The sequence below is a fragment of the Mobula birostris genome, chromosome 15, assembly GCF_030028105.1.
Source record: "Mobula birostris isolate sMobBir1 chromosome 15, sMobBir1.hap1, whole genome shotgun sequence".
Lineage (NCBI taxonomy): Eukaryota > Metazoa > Chordata > Chondrichthyes > Myliobatiformes > Myliobatidae > Mobula > Mobula birostris.
The window spans coordinates 33742679-33765614 of NC_092384.1; the positions used below are offsets into that span (position 1 = coordinate 33742679).

The following is a 22936-nucleotide window of genomic DNA, read 5'->3' on the forward strand; positions in this document are numbered from 1 at the left end:
AAATTTATAACATTAAGCTAATTACAAGAAAAGGCAGAGCTGGGAAGGTGAGTCTAACTTCGTGTTTTACTTTAAGCAAGGCACACACATGGCATGGTAATATGATGAATATAATTCACATATTTATATATATAATTATTTAATGAATTATCTGTAATGAATTATTAACAGTAATGCTTAATCAATCAGCATATACACAAATATTACTGAAATATTAAATACACAACATAATCCCATACTCAATCTGTCCAAATACAAAAGAATATCAGACAAACTGAAGCCCAGACAATTAAGGCAGCTCATGCATCAAGCTTCCCTGACACGAGAGCAGTAGTTCCCAAAGTAGGCGATATCACTCCCTGAGGGCAGTGGGAGTTTCTATGCAGGCAATAAATATAAGGGGGGCAGCGGGGGAATACATGCTTAATTTAAGAAATGAATTAATTATTGTAAAGATTTGATCCTCAGTGCCTCATAAATGATTACAATGATGATGTAATCACCTCATCTCTTGCTAACCCACCATTCTCTTAGGTTTTGCTCGGAGCGCATTACAGTTGTTGAAAAGCAATGTGACATTTCTGTATTTGGCATATCATGAGAAATATGGACTGAAGAAATTATGCTATTTCCAGGTCCGGCCTGTGCATTATTGACATTCACTACTGTGATACAGTGTTAGCTAGTATGATTCCCATATTTTAATCACATAGTGATGCAATTCCTGTGAATTAGGGTACAGCATTCACTGCTGTAAAGTTCAGATTCTGCTCTCTCGAATGTTCCTGACTGGATATCTCTCACCCATGGCCCAACCGAGATATTGCTGCCCCAATTTATGTACCTTCAAGCTGAGAGTCAGGCTCTGCCTGAGCTATGATGACATCATAATATTTTCCTTTACAATTTCAGTGTTTGAGATTGGACCTAAACAATAGGTGACTGATCGTGGTTGTTAATCTATAATAAAAATGGCAGAGCAGACCAAATGAAAAAGAAGTGTAGACAGTATAGTGAGCAGTATCTGAAATTTGGATTTATACCAACATCAAGCAACCAGCAGCAGCCAATGTGTCTGGTCTGTGAAAAAGTTTTTTTTTTCAAATGCGGCAATGAAACCGTCCAGGGTCCTTGAACATTTAAAGGGAATATACTTTGAGTAAGCAAATAAGAAATGGGCTTATCTTCGGTCACTTCATGAAAACTTTCAGAAAGGGAAAACACTTCAAAACATGTTTGCCAGCTCTATACAACAAAGCAGTGATGGTTTGCATGCTTCATACAAGATTTCATTGCTAATTGCTAAATCTGGAAAGCTCTATACAATTGGAGAAGAAATGATTCTACCAGCAGTAAGGGAGGTTTCCAGTCAGTGACAACTTCGTGCTAGGACTGACCAACTCAAAAAGCTGTATCTAACACATTTACCATTGACTGAGCGAGAAAACCTAAGTGATTGGCTGCACGAATCATTAAATCCTGTTATCGCAGTGGTAAATAAAATCAAGTCCCATGCTCTCAGTTCTCAATTATTTTCAGTGTTTTGTATTGAGCATTGTGTGTTATTTGGAATGCAACTTGCAGAGGGTGTTCCTATGCATCTGCAGCCCTTGTTCTTCATGGTGGTACAGGTTGCAAGTTGGGGATGTGCTATTGGAGTGAATAAGGCGAGTAACTGCAATGTATGCTATATCCACCTTGCACCAGTGGTGGAGGGAATGAATGCTTAGAATATTATAACTGTACTGACTGTTTGAGTTGAGAAGAAGCACAGAACATCACTGAAGTTTAATATAAAAGGAATCCAGAAACTGGCTGAACGGTTTTAAATCACCAGACAAATCTGTTTTGCATTGTCAATGGCAACTCTTGCTTTGCATTTTAGATATAAAAATCAAAATCTTTATTATTTTCTTACAGAAACATCTGCATGATGCTAAAACTTTTTATTCCATATTTTGCATTAAAAGCATAGATTGCTTATTTTAGGCAATAAGACCCTAAGACATAGTAGCAGAATTAGGCCATTCAGCCCATCAAGTCTATTCTGCCATTCCACCATGGCTGATTTATTATCCCTCTAAGCCCAGTCTCCCATCTTCTCCCTATAAGCTTTGAGCCCTATGACTCTAAGAAAACTCTAAGCCTTTCATCATTCTTCCTTTAAAATATACCTTAAGATATAGATCATTGATCATCTGCCCTATTTCCTTATTTGCTAATGTTAAACATTGAGGTATTTTGTTACCTTAAGAATATTATACAAAGCATTAAATACAAATGAGAATTAATAGAGATACTAACCAAAGACGATCAAAAAAATTCAAAATTTGTCTTTTTATACATAAATTGATTCATTAGAAATAAGCAGATTGTACATTGAATATTATTACATATATCTATTTAAATAAAATAGAGCAGTGCTGCCAGGATAGTCAAGGACACGACCCACCCAGCCCACACACTTTTCGTCCCTCTTCCCTCCGGGAGAAGGTTTAGGAGCTTGAAGACTCGTACGGCCAGATTTGGGAACAGCTTCTTTCCAACTGTGATAAGACTGCTGAACAGATCCTGACCTGGATCTGGGCCGTATCCTCCAAATATCCGGACCTGCCTCTAGGTTTTTTTGCACTACCTTACTTTCCATTTTTCTATTTTCTATTTATGATCTATAATTTAAATTTTTAATTTACTAATTTTTTACTATTTTTAATATTTAATATTTGTAATCCAGGGAGCAAGAAGCACAGAATCAAATATCGCTGTGATGATTGTATGTTCTAGTATCAAATATTTGGCGACAATAAAATATAAAGTATAAAATATGTATTATGGTAGAATTGATTGAACAGAGATCATTGCAAAGATTCATAGGTATTCATTTTAACATTGTTCTTATAATCTATGAGACCTAAAAGACAAAAGATATTTATGTGGTAGTGAACAAGCAAATTGTGAAATAGCGTACTAAAACAAATGGGGAACTGATTAATTGACATGCTATAATACATTTCACACTTTTCAGCATTTGACTATGCTTTTAGACAGCTCATTTTCATGCAGTTTAGAACTCAGAAGCTCACAAATGGGAATTCAATCTCTTTGTTACAGCATTCATATTCTGTTCATAAGAATGCTCGAGAAAAAAAATTCTGATGAAGAGCAGAGATGATAAAACAGAGTTTCAGAATTTCGAAATTCCATTTTAATGACATTAGCAGAGATTTTGTGGTACAATTTGTGCTCTAACTTTATACCAATGTGGTTAGTGAATCAAAAGATCACACTTTCTGCATAAGCTACTGTAGAAGTCATGCATCTGTTCTCTATCTGAATTGTATTCTGTGTTGTGTGTTTACTATGGTAACTAGTTACATGAGTGGGTGTGTGGTAAGAGCAAAGGGAATAAGTTATTTATTCTTCCTTACTTCGTCGCAGTCAATAGCTTGGGACTGACGGATGTTATATCTTTTGCTAATCGCTCAATAATGCTCAATTACACCTAACTTTCATTTGGGTACACTTAAGTTTCATTGCTTTATGTTTGTATGCTTGCTAATTGCTATTAAAGGATCAAATAAAGGATCTGACTTTTGGAACAAGTATTATTGGAGCTGGGGGTGCGTCATGCAAGTATAACAAATCTGCAGGGTCACAGCAGCGGCAGTTGTTTTGGTTTTTGGTTTGGTGTTGCCTCAACAGCACACCCTACAGTCAACAGGGCTTTTATCTTTAATTGCTAGGCAGAAGCAGATTTTATGTGGTAATTCAAATTCAGTTAAGTGCACTTCTCTTTAACAGCAATCGCAGCAATCTTTTGCTCATGTTATCCAGTGTTTTGAGACAGGTATGATCATCATAATTTTTTTAAAAAGGTTCTGATTGTCTGCCATAACTGTGATAGGATAATCAGCAAATCTTCTGGACTAACAGACCAAATATTTCATGGATGTGCTGCTGAAATGTCTCCATGCATCCCTGTAAAAGTTCACAACAATAAGCTCATTTTCTCACTGTACAGAGGTACCAGAAGCTCCAATCCACCATGACTCAATTCAAGTAACGTTTTTATTATACATACCTTACAGATGCATGGTGTCAGTATAGGGAAATTAATTATGACTCTCTAAAACATTCCAGTTCCAGTACAATAATCAATACACTTTTGTCGAAATAGATAATCAACCCCATTTGAGCCATTCGTGTCAATTTTTGGGCAGGCAGTGGAGGAAAATGGGAAAGCCGTCATAGCACCAAATCAACATCTGTCTTTACAATCTTTGTATCAGATTGGACACTAGAATATCAATCACATGCAAAAATCTCAAAATCCATATCTAGTTATTGAATGATACGGATATACTGAATAAAGTACCAAGTATCTAGCAGTGTTTTGTTATTATTGGCTTAAATTGCAAATTGATAAATGCTATCAACATGGTAATGGCACATGGTAATTGGAGAAGCATGGACTAAAGAGTTGTAATCACACAGAAAACAGACTTGGAATAAATATCCTCTCTTAGATTAGAGAAATGTAACTCATGATGTCCTCAATGATCAGTCTTCATTTTCAATTATATTTATACCAAAAGCTTGAAGGAGACAATGTATGAGGTATCCAATTGTGCAGATGGCACGAAAATAGATGGAAGGGCATGATGCAATGGGGATACTAGAACTCTGCCACAGGACACAGATAGGTTAACTAAGTGGATAAAAACTTGAGTTTCATGTGGGAAAGTGGGAAATTAAGCACTTCAGTGCCAAAAATCTTAATTACCTTAATAGAGAACGAATACAAATGCAGAGGGATTTAGATGTACACAGTGTGAAAGGTTAGCAGGCAAGTGCAGTAAATGGCATTTGACTTTCATTTTAATAGAGTTGGAGTTTAGAAACAGAAGTATTCTTACAATTGAATGGGATATTGGGAATAATATAGTGCCATTGGAAGCAGTCCAAAAGAGATTTGATCGGCTAATTGAGGCTAAAGAAATTAGATCTATATTCTTTGGAGCTTTGAAGAATGAAGGGTAATCTTATTCAAAGGATGCCAAGATCGTTAGGAAGCATGACAAGGTACGTATCAAGATATTTCCATTTTTTGGGAGAATTTCAAACTAAGGGCAGTTACACGAACAGAGGCTGGATATTTAAAACAAAGTTCCATAGGAACAACTTCTCACAGACAGTGGTGAATCTCTGGAATACTTGTGGAGGCCAGATCAGAGAGGTACTGAAAGCGAAAGTGGAGAAAATTTTGAAAGGAGGAATTGGGGCCCCTGCGGAGCTGGTACAAAAGTGGAAATGAGGCTGGGGCAAATCAGGCATGATCATACTGAACAGCAGAGTAGGTTTATGAGACTGCCATGCCTCTCCTTGTTCTATTTTCCAATATTCTTGTTATCATAGCAATGAGGCACTTCCTCAACAACAAGAAGCTCTAAATGGCTGACTTCATTGCAAACAAAAAATGAAACTATTCTTTAACTGGTTTCTGAGTTTTTAAAAATGTCAGAAGGCCTTCTGTTTTATTTCCTTCTATGGAGCATTCATCAACAGGCTGAGGAGAGGTCCAGAAACTGAGTAAATATTTAATACAAGTTTCCCTTATTTGCAGCTCCTTATGGGAAGAGAATAACATTTACAGTGCAAGATGGGTGGGGAAGGTTCTCATTGCTCAGTATGGGTATTTGAAAAGTGGTGTACAATCTAGGGAAAGAAAGTAAACTAGATGAAAATATGAAAAATGCTTCTAACATTGTAAAAGTACAAGATTAGACTGCTGAATTTTATTGCGTTAAATGTAGTGAGAGATTATTTTCTTTTGGCAATGTCACAACATTCTAATGGAAGTGGAATGTATCCTATAATAATTTTCTTCCTCAAATTCAAATCTGGATTACCCTTTGCCAAATTTTAGCCAACAACTTAAGAATCTGGAAATACATGGTTTCATACTTTGGTGAGTTAATTCCAAACACTGTAATAATCAACTGGATACCAAGTTAAAAAAATGGCAGCCACACCTCATTAAGTTGCTGCAGTCAAGTTAACACTGCAGTATTGTGGAATTGTCTGTGCACACTCCTTTTTAGGAAGGGAAGTAGCACTGAAAGTCTGTGGACATTATTAAGATGACACTGACCAAATACATGGGATATAGTGCCTATAAAAAGCATTCATCCCTCCCCCAGAAGATTTCATGTTTTATTGTTATATAACATTGAATTTGGTTTTTTGACACTGCTCAACAGAAGACTCTTTCATGTCTAAATTAATTACAAATATATAAACAAAAATAATTGATAGCACAAGTATTCACACCCTTAAAGTCATAATTTATTAGTATCAATTGTTTGGCAACAATAAAGTATAAAGTATACACACCTTTGGCAGCAATTATAACCTTCAGTCTGTGTGGGTAGGCTTCTATCAGTTTTGCACATCTGGAAACAACAATTTTCCCCATTCTTCTTTATAAAACTACTCAAGCTGTCAGACTGCATGGGGATCGTGAGTGAACAGCCCTTTTCAAGTCCAGCCACAAATTCTCAATTGGATTGAGGTCTGGACTTTGACTTGACCACTTCAGGACATTAACTTTGTTGTTTTTAAGCCATTCCTGTTTAGCTTTGGCTTTAGGTTTGGGGTCACTGTCTTGCAGGATAACAAATCTTCTCCCAAGTCATAATTCTCTTGCAGATTGCATCAGGTTTTCCTCCAAGACTTCCTTGTATTTTTCTGCATTCATTTTACCCTCTACCTTCACAAGCCTTCCAGGGCCTGCTGCAGTGAAGCATCTCCACAGCGTGATGCAGCTTCACGGTAGGGATGGTGTGTTTTTGGTGATGTGCAGTGTTTAGTCTGATGGCCAAAAAACTCAATTTTGGTTTCATCAGACTATAGAACCTTCTTCCAGCTGAATTCAGAGTCTCCCACGTCTTCTGGCAAACTCTAGCTGAGATTTCATGAGGGTGGTTTTCTCTTTGCTACTCTCCCATAAAGCTGCAAATAGTAAGCACCCGGGCAACAGTTATTGTACGTGCAATCCCTGCCATCCCAGTCACTGAAGCTTGTAACTCCTCCAGAGTTGTCATAGGTTTCTTGGTGGCCCCCCTCACTAGTCCCCTAATTGCACGGTCACTCAGTTTTTGAGGACAGCCTGCTCTAGGCAGATCTACAGCTGTGCCATATTCTTTCCATTTCTTGATAATTGATTTAACTGTACTCCAAGAGATATTCAGTGACTTGGAAGTTTTCTTGTATCCATCTCCTGACTTGTGCTTTTTAAATAACTTTTTTAAGGAGCTGCTTGGAGTGTTATTTGTCTTCATAGTGCAGTTTTTGCTAGAATACTGACTCACCAGCAGTTGGACTTTCCAGATACAAATGTATTTGTACTACAATTAATTGAAAGACCTTGATTGTACACTAGTGATCTCCATTGAACTAATTATGTAACTTCTAAAACCAATTGGCTGCACCAGTGACGATTTGGTGTGTCATATTAAAGAGGGTGAATACTTATGCAATCATTTATTTTGTATTTTATATTTGTAATTAATTTAGATCACTTTGTAGAGATCTGTTTCACTTTGATATGAAAGAGTATTTTTCTGTTGATCAGTGTCAAAAAAGTCAAACTAAATCCACTGTGATTCAATGTTGTAAAACAATAAAACATGAAAACTTCCCGGGGGGGGGGAGGTGAATACTTTTTATACGCACTTTTATTTGTCACAGGATCCCATTGACAGTTGGAAGTCTAATCTCAATACAGCCAAAGGTAAACATACCATGGAGGAAACCCAACCAATTATGCTTTGGTGATCTATGTTGCCATAACTTTATGACTTTCCAAAATTGACTGCATATGTTGATAGCAAACTGAAATTAGGTAACTGGTGAAGATCGAAGTGTCTTCAGTGTGTCATGGTAACACATAAGGACCTCATATGATAAGCAAGGTTTTGTTCTACACATGTCACAATTCCAGCAGCTGAAACTTTGAGTGAATTAAGAGATTTGCAATTGTGGTTAAGAAAGAAAATAAGTATTTTGCATTGCTGTTAAAGGATTACCAGTTTTACAAGGGGGTAGGCAGCAGCTTGAGTATATTAAGGAGGTGAGATTACCAAACTTCTAAGTTGAAGTCTTTGGAGCGCAATTCTATGGTGGGATGAGAGAAGAGTGCATAATAACTCGGCAGCATTCAAACTGGTAAGCTTGTGCCAAAGTACTGCGAGTGTTGAATTCATTCTGGAAAAAAAAACTTGGCAGTGTGCACAGGATATTAATTACATACAGGTGCAGTTTTAAGGAAAGAATTGGATGATATAATCCTGTGCTGTTTACAAAAAGTGCAAAGCATGAAAATTCTTCTTTCATAATTTACTCCATTTTCTTGTTATTTGAAAGGGTGAATCATATGTTTTGCCTCAGAAGAATATTATTCCCCCTTGTGGTTACTCAGTGTAACCATATCAGATGTTCCAATATTTAAGCTTTATTTGTGTACAATTATTTAATTTTTTAAATCCTGAATTATCAATTAATGGAATTCATAGTTAATCAGACTGCACATCTCAAATATTTAAATAGTTACTCAAGGATGTTGTAACATGTAGTTGAGGAGTATGTAAATCATTGGCCCTTTTGCTGGTTATAAGAAAGTAAATGGAACCATTGTGAATATGTTGGAACATAAATGTGAGGTGATTTTTTCTGGCTGGAGACTTCAATATTAGATGTCACTCTCAGAAGGTTCAGCAAATAAGGAATGAGATTAAGCAATTTCTCCTCATTCGGAGGACTGTGATTCTTTGGAATTTCCTACCAAGGTCATTTTGAGTGTTCAGTCCTTGCAGAATCAGAGCAGAAGGTTTACAACTTTACTGGGAATCAAGAGAAATGGGATTAGGGTGATAACATTGTCATTTGTGTAGAAATTCAATTTTATTGAATATTGATTGGACTTAAGAGTATAATTTAATTTATCAGGACTCTGGGAAGATTAAAATCGAACACAACAGCTATATTACGTCTGTTTCAAGGTCCTTTCTTCATACTGTCCAAAACCATAGTATCAAAGGGCTAATAAATCACAACCATCAGTGTTTCTCAACCTTTATCTTATCACTATACAGGCTAACCTATCTGATCTTTCAATCCAAGATTCTTCCTCACAACCATCCCAATTTTACTGTTCTCTCCTTTTCTATTTTCTCTGTGCTTTTCCTCTAATTTTAGGTGTGCTGGGACATTTAATTTCCAATCTTAGTTGCCATGAAATGGTTGTGTTCTGATATACACCAATTCAAAAAAAATGGAAATAGATTTTTGATCTTAAAAAGATTACCTCACAGCCATGTTGGAACACACCTGCCACAGTTTTTGACCACTCATGTCATCTGTCATTATATCTCTATGATGTTATACATCTACACTAATTACAATGTCACCAAACTTTATGCCATTATCCAATTAAAGTATACAATTCCCTATTGTCTTATCAAAATAATTTAATAAATGGTAAATATAGTACATGGGAATAAGATTTCTATATCAACACTGTTTACAGTTTATTGTCATGGTTAAAAAAAACACGATTTAAAGTAACAAGATTGTTTTGCATGCTCAAGAAAATGATTCCACATCTCCTTATTTCAGACAAAATTATCCATTAAGGTGAAGAACAATTTCAGAAGGGACCTACCTTTGAAATTGGGATTCAGCAAATCTTTACGGTGAGAGCAAAGCAGTGCATTCCCAAATACCAAGTCAATCACACACAGCAGAAGATGATAGGAATTAACAAGGTCATCACTGATCATGGGAAAGTTTCCTAAAGAAGAAAGAAATGATGTATCTAAGTATATTTTTACACAAACATTTCCATGATATTTATAATGATTTTACCCTTATATTTTTGGCATAGTTTTCTGTGATATAATTTAATAATTAATCAATAATTTCTGAACTTGGAAGAGGCTGAAAAGCCACATCATCACTTTGGAAAAGAAAACAAATAATGTCACTTATGGAAGTTCCATCAATCCAATTACCACCCCTTAATACTGATTTCTTAACAATAAACATTGAAGTTTCCAACAATGAACCAAAGCCAAATTTCAACAAATGCCATCAGATTTTTGAAATAATAATTGAAAGTACAAGTCACACTCAGCCCGCCAGGTAACTAAAGCTAAAATAAAAGCATGCCAATCAAGTGGGTTTGGTTGATCTGAAAATCTAACTCATTATAATTGTGACAGGCAGAACGGAGGCGTGACTGGTGGAGCCACTACTTCATTGCATCAGTGACTAGGTTTCGCCATTACCTCACAACTGTCTGTGTGTCTGAGAACATAGGTCGCAAGTATGAAGGCCAGGAGTACACACAGTTTCCATCCAAATGCTTTAGTTTCCTCCCACATCCCAAAGACATGCAAACTGGTAGGTTAATTGGCCACTGTAAATTGCTCTTTGGTACATTGATGAATGGTAGAACCTGGTGGGATGTGGGTAATGAATTAGTGTAGATGGGTGCTTAATATACAGCATAGATTGGGGCATCAAACGGTGTGCTTCCATGCTTATGGCCATGACCCAATAACCAACTGGGTTTTTCAATCTGAATTTTCTTCTCCCACAGAATTTGAGCAGCATCCTTAAAGGCTCAGACATGAGATGAGAGTACAATACAAAGTTCTGCAACAAAGTCCAATCTCTTAAAGTTGATGCCATGATAGAATAGTTAAGTGATATATATTGGATCAAACATCATATTATTAACATAGCAACAATTCACAATAAAAGGATCACAAAAATGAACATCTGCTTCACTGAATGGCACATGGTTTTACTCCATAAAATAGTGTAGCTACTGCACACACTCGTATATGGCATCTGCTCTTTGTTAAAAAATAACCTTGAGTTACTGAATTATTCCTAGTTAGTTAAAACAATTTTTACTTTATTTCATAAAATACTCAAATGAACTTATATAACCTGTTCAACTCACATATTAGCAAGTTTCATTAAAAGCACAACTACTGCTTAATGATCAGAAAATTTCCATGATACACACTTGCCAAGCTGATTATTTCCTCACTCTCAATGGGTTGTAAAATTCCACTACAGAACTTAGAAAAATAACTCTACCACCCTCTCCCCCTCCCCGCCCCATTAACATGAAGCAGCACAGGAAATGTGTGTTTCTTTTGACCACAAGCATTTCAACTATCCATACTGGCACCAAGGCTGGAACTTTACATTTTTGATGTTGAACACCTACCACCTGCCTGCGCATAGACAATCCCACTACAGTAAAATCTGGAGTCACGGAAACATGACTAAATAGTGAAGCAGGAATAATGAATTCAGGACTGCAAACCACTGAGAAACAAAAAAAAATCTAGTTGCAAATGAGCTTAAAACAATTAAAAATTAAACTGAAATAATTAGGTTAAAAGAATTATTGCACCCTAATAGCACAGGGGTACTCAAGTACAAGTGGAAAAAGTCAACATCCATAAGTAACTGTAAAACAAGTTTTGTGCTCAACCTTTTTGAAAAGACATTCAAATCCTGAAATGTTATTCTGCCATTTGCTTTCATAATGCTTAACAAGCCTGGTCTTTGTGTTTTTGCTGATCAATCTGCTAAAGAATGGTGACTCAGCTTGCTTCATCAACGAACTGATGAAATTGTGGTGTAGCCAGCAGGTACCTCACTGTTATGGACACTTCAGGTGGAGCTTTTCAATAGCCAGATGCTGACATGGGGTTAGGGCATTTGACAAAGTACTGAGGTAAAGTAATTTAACCTTGCATCTCAAAATATGCTTGCCAATGCACCGATCACAAAACCATTACTTCCATTTTAATAGGGTACCAAAGGACATCACATCAACTAGCCCCAATCCTACAAAATAAAAACTCTTTCACTCAATCTAGCTACAGCGGCTGATATGTCATTCCCATGAAAGGAAAATGATCAAGACAATGAGGATGAAGGAAGAAAATAAAGAGAGTCTTGAGATATGAGCAAGAGGCATAGTAGAGCCACTGCTTTGCAGCACCAGAGACCTAGGGAAAGGGCTCAGGGGGTTATGGGCCTAATGCAAGCATTTGACACTAGAGGGGAGATGCTGAGGTTGGCATGGGCCATTCAGCCTGAAGGGCCTGTTTCTGTGCTATATTACTCTAGTAGGGTTTCTAGATCTGCTCAAATTAGTGGACATAGATTGAAGATAAAAGGTTTAAAGGAGATCCAAAGAATCCACCCCCCGCCCCAACCTCCCTATGGTGGTTGGAATACGGAACATAATGGGTGCGGACACTTTCTACATTCAACAAGTATCTGGATGAGCACTTGAACTGATAAAGCATGAAACCAAATGGAATGTGTACAGCCTATTGGTCAGCATGGACAGGAATGGTCAAAGGGCCTACTTCTGTCCTGTAGAATTCCGGCAAACTGGTTAATGTGATCAGTCGAGCATATTCTTTCCTTCACATTTCTGATGTGCATTAACTAAAACGTTATTTGTTGCATTTTAAAAGATAGAGAAACAAGCAAACTCTGCAAGAGTACAAATAACCAATTGCAATATTAACTGAATCTCAAATAGATGTTGTGGCCTAAAAGTCACACTTAACACTTCATATGATAAATTGCTCTGTTCTTAGAAAACAGCGCATCTCATTTAATGTAGGTAGCTGTATCAAATATTTACTTAAAATAATCAATTGATCTTCGTCATTCATTTTAGAAACAGAACACCAATTATTCAAATATTTGTGTGACTTACTCATTTCTACAATCCAAACACAATAAAATCTGCAGGTGCTGGAAATTCAGAGCAACATGCACAAAATGCTGGAGGAACTCAGCAGGTCAAGCCGCAGCTACGGAAAAGAGTAAACAGTCGGTATTCCGGGCCCTGCTATCCTTCTTCAGGACTGAGAGGAAACAGGGTAGATACCTGAATTAAAAGGTGGGGGGGGGGGGGGAAGAGGCTAGCTGGAAGGTGATAAGTGAAGGGCTGAAGAAGGAATCTGATCGGAGAAGAGAATGGACAGTAGGAGAAAAGGAAGGAGGAGGGGACCTAAGGAAGTAATAGGCAGGTAATAAGTAAAAGATCAGAGTGGGGAATACTCAAAAGGTGGGGTGGGTGGGGGGGGAGGGATTTTGTTCACCGGAAGGAGAAATCAATATTCATACCATCAGGTTGGAGTGTACCCAGATGGAATACAAGATGTTGCTCCTCCGCTCTAAGGGTGGCTTCATCTTGGCACAAGAGGAGACCATGGATCAACACATTAGAGCAGGAATGGGAATCTGAATTAAAATGTCTGTAGTATTTCTACAATAACTTGTTTTAAGGTGTGACCACACATCATTCCACTGTGACCTCTGCAAACATCAGAGGATTGTTTTTCATACTAAGCACCCCCCCCCCCAATGCCCAGAACATGAAGGATAGTGGACCAGGAATGACCAATGCACAAGGGAAACTGAGCTCAAAGAACTGGTGATTGCCTTGAGAGGATAAGGTTCTAAATGTCTTATGCTTCATGGAACTACTTGGACTTTCAAGTATATGGACAAGACTAGTCCAAGTCCCAATAGGTTTGCTGGGTCAGTCCTACACTTAGACATTGTAGAAATTGAAATTAAAGCAATTTTGTCTATTATCCTTTTGTCCTTTTATCTATTATCACTTCCCCCGGACATGCCTATTGCAGATGCAGTTTATAATGTAAATACTAAGACAAGGAAATCTGAAACCATTTCCTCTTCATTCTGCTTTGGAACTGAATATTCCCTGGGTACAACAAAAATGAAAATCTACTCCCCCTTCCATTACTAATCTGAACTTAATTTGAGTTTATGTCATAATAAGCATTCAAAGCTATTTATCTTCAAGTAGCAAAATAAACAGCTGGTATAATAACAGTAATATTCAACCAACACATAGCAAAATGAATCACGCATACTTACATGACCTTTGAAGTTACAGTACCTACACAATGCTCTGGTGCTCATTTGAGTAAAAAGGAAGTTGCAAGCACCAGGCTCCAAGTCACAGGGTGCATCATGCAGACAAGTCCAGACTTGTTGAGTCTGTGTTGTTGCCATGCTAAGTGACGCAAAAATATGGCAGTATAGAAATCGTAAACTATTCATATTGAACACTACCAGCCTGTTAGGCACTACTAACATTTCTATCTAGTACACAGGCAAAGAATCCAGTACAATGTATATACTGATTTCTGTTGGCAATTATTTTATATTTTATACAAAGGATAAAATGTACTAATTGCCACTGTCCTCTATCTCCACTACAAATCAGTCAAATTGTTGATTTGACATTGAAATACAGGACACGGCTGCAAGAACAATATTTGGGTGTCTCTTCCTCAATACGAAAAGAATGTATGCCCCAATAAAGGCAAACTGAGTGGAATAATTAATTACTCTCCAATACTCAGCAAATATGAATGCTTTCTTCTTGTAATTCAAATATTGTGCTAATTTTAGACTTGAATACTGTGTCACTAACATTTGACACTTATTGCAACCAGTTAATTTAAAGGCAGTATATAGAAGAGGATGCATTTTACTTTGTCACCATCCCATATTCGATCACACCAACAAATTACACCATCATTAAAATTTTGTATTCCAGGTGATATTTAGAGGGTTAGCTGAAGTAAATTATTTTAAACGTCATTTGCAAAACAGGCAACATTTCGTCATGTATATTTCTGGCAATTCATAGTATGCTAAAATATTGGTATTGAAAGGAATACTGTGAACTCCAAATTTCCAGAACTTGCTGATTAATGTAGGCCATTAATCAACAAATGGCATCTTACCTTTACATCACACTGATAGGTCTGTAAGTATTTTTCTAATTATTTTTCTACAGTAATGGATTATTAACTAGCAGCAATAAAGCAAACTGCTGGAAATAGTCAGGCCAGACTGCAAATGTGGAGAGATAAACAGTAAACCTTTCAGAATGATCACCTTTCATCAGAATAACAAATATTTAGAAATCAGACATGTTTATATTGCAGAGAAAACAGAAGCAACACAGAGAACAAAGGATTTATTTACAATTGGTTGGAGACAGAGAAATTCTATCGCACAAAGTGTGATAATGTTTGCTGAGAGAAGTTGTTGAAGGTTTATAAAATCAAACCTGATCTGTCTGAATGAATTGGAGGAGAGAAAACAGACCAATGAGAGAAGCAGAATTCTGAAATTGAACAAATTTTCCTTCAATGACGCACTTCCTCCAAGTCAAACGCAGAGCTATGCGTCACTCCAAGCCATGTTGATCTCTCGTGAAGTTGGCAGAACAGTCTTTGTTTCAGTCCTTCTCTGGCCCCTTTGCTGATGATCTTTATGGTCCAATGATAACTGTATCAGCACTAATTCCAGCTCTTGTACAGTTTCATCACCTTTGCATCCAATTTTCACCCTGCTCTCACTTTCCCAAAGTCTATTTGAGATTAAGCATTCTATTCTTTCTTGATTGTTAGGTTAGTAGCTAATAATTATTACTAGCCTAGAACTCTCACAGTTGTTTTGATTAAATCTCTTTCTACCCTGCTTCCTTCAAGCTCACCATTCCCTTCTCCCAATTACTCCTGTTCCTTTTTTCCCCTCCAAAGCCAATCATTCTTGTTCCCTTTTACATAAATCTTGGCTTTAGTTCACCCTCCTTTTCAGTCGCTCCCTTACTTTTAATATCAGACTTTAAACTCAACATTTAAGGAATTTCTCTAATGTCCCAGGGATCCTGTTGCTCTCACTGCAATGCACCAGCTCACATTTCTATTCTTTAGAGACACTAAATTGTGACAAACTTCTACAGGTGTGTGGTGGAGAGAATATTGACTGGCTGCATCGCAGCCTGGATGGAAACACAAATGCTTTGAACTTAAAATCCTACACAAAGTGGTCGGTATGGCCCAGTCCATCACGGGTAAAGCCTCTCCATCCTTGAGCACATATATATGGAGCACTGTCACAGGAAAGCAGCATCCCTCATCATGGATCCCCACCACCCAGGCTATGCTCTCTTCGCACTGCTGCCATCAGGAAGAAGATACAGAAATCTCAGGACTCACACCATCAAGTTCAGAAATAGTTATTACTCCTCAGCCGTCAGGCTCTTGAACCAGAGGGGATAACTTCACCTAGTTTCACTCACCCACATCACTGAACTGTTCCCATAGCCTATGGAGTCATTTTCAAGGACTTTTCATCTCATGTTCTCAATATTTATTGCGTATTTATTTATTTATTATTATTTCTTTTTTTAATATTTGCACAGTTTATTGTATCACTCTCTCCAGTGTTAGTGTATCTTTGTAAAGTATTAGTTTGAGCCCTGTACTGTGCTTAAATCATGGAAGTAATTAAAAACATTAAAAAGGACAAACACTTGAAATATAACTATGCATGAAAGAGATGCAAATATTATTCAAGTTTATGACTCTAAAAATTGTACTTGAGGTGGGTCCCTCCACCCAACTCACCCATGTTAACCATGGTGCTCAGCAAGCTAGACCTATTTCCGTGCATTTGCCCCATATACCTCTAAGCCCCTCCCATCCATGTAATTTTGGAACAGAAAATTTATTGCGGTTGCCAAGAAGTGATCTCTGCCAAGCTGGTGAATGCAATTAAGACCACAAATAGCATTAAGGGAATTTATCACTGACAAGGACAGGCCTTGCTACTACTGAACATATTAAGACATCATCATGCTTTTTGCTATATTTGTCAGCAGAATGAATAATCATGCATAAAATCTTTAGTTGATGGAATGGTTAGTAAATAACATTAAATGGTTAGAAATGAAACCAAAAATGTAAAAAGGTATAAGCTCAAAGCATAGACCAAGCTCCAAACTGTCTGTTTTATTTTTGCTAATTGGTTTTAAGATCACCAATACTTGACTAGAAGTTCTTATGCCTCCTGAACACTGTACTAGAATGGTATGGATGTGGTTGGGATAAATGGCTGTCGCTGCCAACTGTTGCACTACCTCCCACCACATGCCCATTTCAAAATGTGCTATGTGAATCTCCTCTCTCAAGACCAGGCAATGCATTGGAGGCTACTGATTCTCTGCATGAATAGTGAGGTTGAGGGATTGAGGAGACCAGAGGGAAGATGATCAGGACATTTTGTACAACATGTTTGAATCAAGGTCTTCACACAGGGCTCGCTGCATGTTTCACATAAAGAATCAAGATTTCAGGATGGTAAAGACATTCTTAACAGAGTGCAATATGTCTGAACACCTTTCAACGACACAAGTGATAGATTCCATCTAAAGGACACTCATGCATAAATTAGTTAAAGCATGCAACTGAATGCCCTACAGAGAACCTAAGACAGTACCAACTTAACACCAAGAATCCAGCTCAGATGGGTCCCATTCAAGTAATTTACAGAACCAGCTTTCCCTCATATCTATTCCTCAAGTTCATGACTCCTATCGGACTCTTGTCCCCACATTCATTTGGCCTGAGCGCTCTACATGCCAACCTCTTGAACTAACTCTCATGCTAATGGCCATTGCACTTCCCCGATTATTACAGGACACATCTTTTATAAACTACCGATTCTCACGGTTATCTTGACTATACAGTGCTGATATCCCTATATTTTGCTGCATTCATTTTACCTTCAACCTTCACAAGCCTTCCAGGGCCTGCTGCAGTGAAGTATTCCCACAGCATGATGCAGCCACCATCATGCTTCATAGTAGGGATGGTGTGTTTTTGATAAAGTCCAGTGTCTGGTTTACATAGCATTTAGTTTGATGGCCAAAAAGCTCAATTTTGGTTTCATCAGACCACAGACCCTTCTTCCAGCTAACTTCAGAGTCTCCCACATGCTTTCTGACAAACTCTATCCAAGATTTCATGTGAGATTTTTTTCAACAGTGGCCTTCCCTTTGCCACTCTCCCATAAAGCTGTGACTGGTGAAGCACCCTGGCAACAGTTGGTGTATGCACAGTCTCTCCCATCTCAGCCACTGAAGCTTGTAACTCCTCCCAAGTTGTCACAGGTCTCTTGGTGCCCTCCCTCACTAGTCCCTTCTTGCATAGTCACTTAGTTTTTGAGGATAGCCTGCTGTAGGCAGATTTAGAGCTGTGCCATTTCTTGATGATTGACTTAACTGTACACCAAGGGATATTCACTGACTTTTCAAGGAGTTGCTTGGAGTGTTCTTTTGTCTTCATGGTGTAATTTTTGCCAGGATACTGATTCACCAGACCTTCCAGATATAGGTGTACTTTTACTACAATCAATTGAAACACCTTGAAAGCACACAGTGATTTCCATTTAACTAATAATGTGACTTCTAAAATCAATTTGTTGCACTAGTGATGATTTGGTGTGTCATATTAATACTTATGCAATTAATTATTTTGTCTTTTATATTTGTAATTAATTTAGATCACTTTGTAGAGATCTGTTTTCACTTTGACACAAGCCTTTTTCTGTTGATCAGTGTCAAAAAAAAAAGCCAAATTAAGTCTACTGTGATTCAATGCTGTAAACAATAAAAGATGAAAACTTTCGGGGGGGGGGGGCGAATACTTTTTATTGGCACTTTATCTCTTCCCACCCTATATCCTGTAAAAGTGCTATTCACCTTTCTCAATTACTTCGCCTCCGCTGCATCTGTTCCCAGGATGTCACCTTCCTTTCCAGGACATCACAGATACCTTCTTCAAATGACAGGGTTTCCATTCCTCCACTATTGATGCTGCCCTCACCTGCATCTCCTCCATTTCATGAACATCTGTGCTCATCCCATCTTCCCACCGCATTAAAAGTGATAGAGTTCGTCTTGTCCTTAGCTACCACCCCTTCAGCCTCCACATCCAACATATCATCCTCTGCAACTTCCACCAACTCCAAAGGGATCCTACCACTAAACATATCTTTACCTGCTCCCCCCAACTTTCTACAGGGATCGCTCCCTCCATCACTCTCTTGTCCATCCATTCCTCCCCATTAACCTCCGGCTGGTACTTATCCTTGCAAGTGTTACACCTGCCCATTCACCTCCTCCTTCACCTCCATTCAGGGCCCCAAACAGTCCTTCCAGTTGAGGCTACACTTCAACTGGAAATCTGCTGGGGTCATCTCTTGTGTCCAGTGCTCCCAATGAGGCTTCCTCTACACTGGTGAGATTGGGGGACCACTTCATCGAGCACCTCTGCTCCATTTGGCAAAAGTGGAACTTCCTGCTGGCTAAACATTTTAATTCCAAATCTCATTCCCATTTTGACATGTCAGTCCATGGCTCCTCTTGTGCTAAGATGAGGCCATCCTCAGGGTAGAGGAGCAACACCGTATATTCCATCCAGGTACAGTAGCATCCCACCTGACAGCATGAATATTGATTTCTTCTTCATGTAAATTTTTTCCCCTTCTACTCCCCTCTTCTATTCCCCACTCTGGCTTTTTACCTCTTCTCACTTGCCTATTCATTTCCCCTTGATCCCTTCCTTCTTCCCTTTCTCCTATGATCCACCCTCCTCTCCTATCAGATTCCTTCTTCTCCAGCTCTTTACCTTTCCCACCCACTTAGCTTCACCTATCACCTTCTAGCTAGCCTCCTTCTCCTCCCCCACATTTTTATTCTAACATCTTCGCTCTTGCATTTCAGTCCTGAGGAATGGTCTCAGCCTGAAACGTTGATTGTTTATTTATTTCCATAGACGTGCTGAGATCCTCCAGCATTTTGTATGTGTTGCTCTGGATTTCCACATTGGCACACCTTCTTGTGAGTACTGCAGTCCTCATCTTCCCCTACTCTAAGGTACAATATACAATCATGGCATGCTAACCATTATACCCAGAGACAACTACTATCTGCACTTGATATCTTCCCTCATCAAACCCATCCACTCAGTTATCTGGTTCATAAACTTCCCCTCCTATTCCTAGGTTTCCCATGCACCATGAACAGCCCCCAATCTTACCAGATTTCCTTCCCACAATCATCACAACGGGAATGTGCAATAGGCTATGATCACTGAATCTCACTTACTGTGACCACGTACACATTTTACCAGCTGGACATCTCTTTGGTATAGGGATCTATTAGCACCTGCATTCAAACTTAGAACAGTACAGCAGAGAAACAGGCCCTTTAGCCCATAATGAAGTGAGTAATCAAATGTCCAACTAAACCAAGCCTTCTGTCTGCACCATTTCCTTGTTCTTCCAGTTCCTGCACATTCATGAACCTAAGAGCCTCTTGAACATTTCTATCATATGTTCCACTCCTGCCACCCCAGGTAGTACGTTCCAGGCACCCACCACACTCTGTGTAAAAAAACGATGCCCGACACATCTCCATTGAACGTACCCCCTCTCACCTTAAATGTCTGTTGTCTGGTAATTCTAATTTAAATTTACAGAACCAGCTCTCCCTCATACCTATAGAAATCCCCAAGAAACAGACTAATCTTATCTATACCTTTCATAATTTTTGTACTTCCATATCTGTACTTCAGGATTATTTTCATGCAATTCTTTACTATTTATAATTGTTGATTGTTGTTTTTTGTAGCACGTTGCATCAACACTCAAGTAGATTTCTAAAATATGTAAATATATATGGCGAAAGTAGATCCTTGATAAACATCCATCAGATCTCCACTCAGCTTCACTCTCTCCAGAAAGTCAACCTAAATTTGCTTAACCTCTCCTGCCACCTAATCCAGGCAACATTCTGGTAAATCTCTGGGGCACAGTCTCCAAAGTCCCCATATCAGTGCTATAATGGGCAACGAGAACTGCATGCAATACTCCAGATGTGACCTAATTAAAGTTTTATAGCTGCAATATAACATCTCAACTCTTAAGTTAGATTGCTTGACTAATAAACTTAGGGGAAGCCTTTTAGGACCGAGATTAGGAAAAACTTCTTCACACAGAGAGTGGTGAATCTGTGGAATTCTCTGCCACAGGAAACAGTTGAGGCCAGTTCATTGGCTATATTTAAGAGGGAGTTAGATATGGCCCTTGTGGCTACGGGGGTCAGGGGGTATGGAGGGAAGGCTGGGGCGGGGTTCTGAGTTGGATGATCAGCCATGATCATAATAAATGGCGGTGCAGGCTCGAAGGGCCGAATGGCCTACTCCTGCACCTATTTTCTATGTTTCTTTGTTTCTATAAAGGCAAACATGCTCTACATTCTTTACCACTCTATCAACCTGTGTAGCCAAGTTCAGGGAACTACGAGTTGGACCCCGACATCTCTCTGCACATCAGCACTGTAAAGGGTTGTGACATTAACAGTGTACCATCTCTTTTACATTTGATCTCCAAAAGTGCAACACTTCACATTTGGCTGGGTTAAATTCCATCTGCCATTTCTCCACCCACATCGGCAACTTACACTTAACAACAAATTTTTTTCCAGAAGTATTGCTGCCTCTTTTGTTTTTGTTTATGATAGGCCACTTGAAGCTGAAAAGAAATATAATTTCACAGTACTTGTATCAGGTAGGAAGTTGGAGAAGCAAGAAATTAACTTTTATAAGTATAATGTGCTTAGTTACATAACAGTGCTGACGATTTGCAATGGTTCAACTAAGCTAAAAATGTTTTGGAGTTGATTTTCATTTGTACTCCATATCTGAGGCTTCTCGCTTAAGTGTCCAACAATAACCAGTCAGTATTGATGGATTCCAGTTGCCTTGATACTGCTTCTCCATGACTGGAATGTCCTGGTAAAACCCTTCACTATGCTTCACTGACAGCGCCAGTATTTGCATGGAAGAAGTCTAAATGGGAATGCAGAAAATTAATCTTTAGTGACATGTGGCACTTCATGGTTTTGTACGTTAAAGCATATTGTCAACCAGCTGCACATAGTCTGATGCTCTGTAGTTCCCAAGAAAATTTTCAACAATATCCTTGAATGCCTTCCGTGTGATTTCCTCCAGTCCCACTAGAAGTGTTCTTTGAATTGCCTGTCATAGATGACCTGTTTGATTTGTGGGTCAACAAAAATGCCTCCTCAATCTTGGCATCAGTTATTCGGGGAAACATCTGTCTTAAATATCAAAATCTTTCACGGAAATTTTTCACGGAAGTCTTGAACCCAGTAATTCTGCTTCTGCCTTTGACAAACCCAAATCTCTGACTGGTCATTTAACTCAGATTGAGACATCAGATGAGACTCACTCAACATAAAGGGTTCAAAATCTGTCTCGGTATCAGTGTTATTTTCCATTCCTGGCTCGTGCATCATGGCACCTTGGATCGCTCTGTGTTGGTATTGCAGGTGGAGCGTACCATAACATAAACCACAACACTTTTCCAATGGTTCATGCATTCCGAATTTGCTGAAACTAGTTGACAAATAAGCATAGACACAACAAGCAGCCAAAGAAATCCATTGTGATATGATAACGCATAAGCTCGAGTTTAAAAAAAGTATTTGAAAGTTAAAAACGACCAAATCAGGAAAAACACCCTTTTTACATGAATACTACACTAACAGCAAAAAAAGGGGGGCTTCTGTCTTCAATATTCAAGTATCTGAAGGTCCTGCGCTATTTCAAGGCTCATGCCTGGATTTTAATTAGGTGTAAATAAGCACACTGTAAATCAGCACCAATAATTGTAGTTATAATTTACAGGATTAATTATTAAAATAAAGCCACAATCAAATTGTTATTTGTGGCATCCTGCTCCAACTGGAATGTGCAACTTCTGTTAGCTATACCTCTGTCCCAGTGACACTACACAATGTTAAAGCTGTACCATCGCAAAATAAAAAAACTTTTCAAAAATACCAGCACTGACTACTGCAAGCATGAAAAGCCGATCACATGATATGGTCTGACACCAGAAACCACACCAT

At 38.3% G+C, this 22936-nt stretch overlaps 1 protein-coding gene across 4 annotated transcripts in view; it reads right to left on the bottom strand.

Moving 5' to 3' along the window:
• rbl2 (retinoblastoma-like 2 (p130)) overlaps positions 1–22936 on the bottom strand; it is a 129358-nt gene that overhangs the window by 78449 nt on the left and 27973 nt on the right. For 3 of the 4 annotated variants that reach the window (XM_072279571.1, XM_072279570.1, XM_072279572.1), the window contains one exon: positions 9722–9850. In XM_072279571.1, coding sequence (XP_072135672.1) covers positions 9722–9850 — 129 coding nt within the window. Of the gene's footprint in view, positions 1–9721; positions 9851–14013; positions 14054–22936 lie in introns of those variants that run through there. The other variant, XM_072279573.1, reaches the window with a different exon arrangement.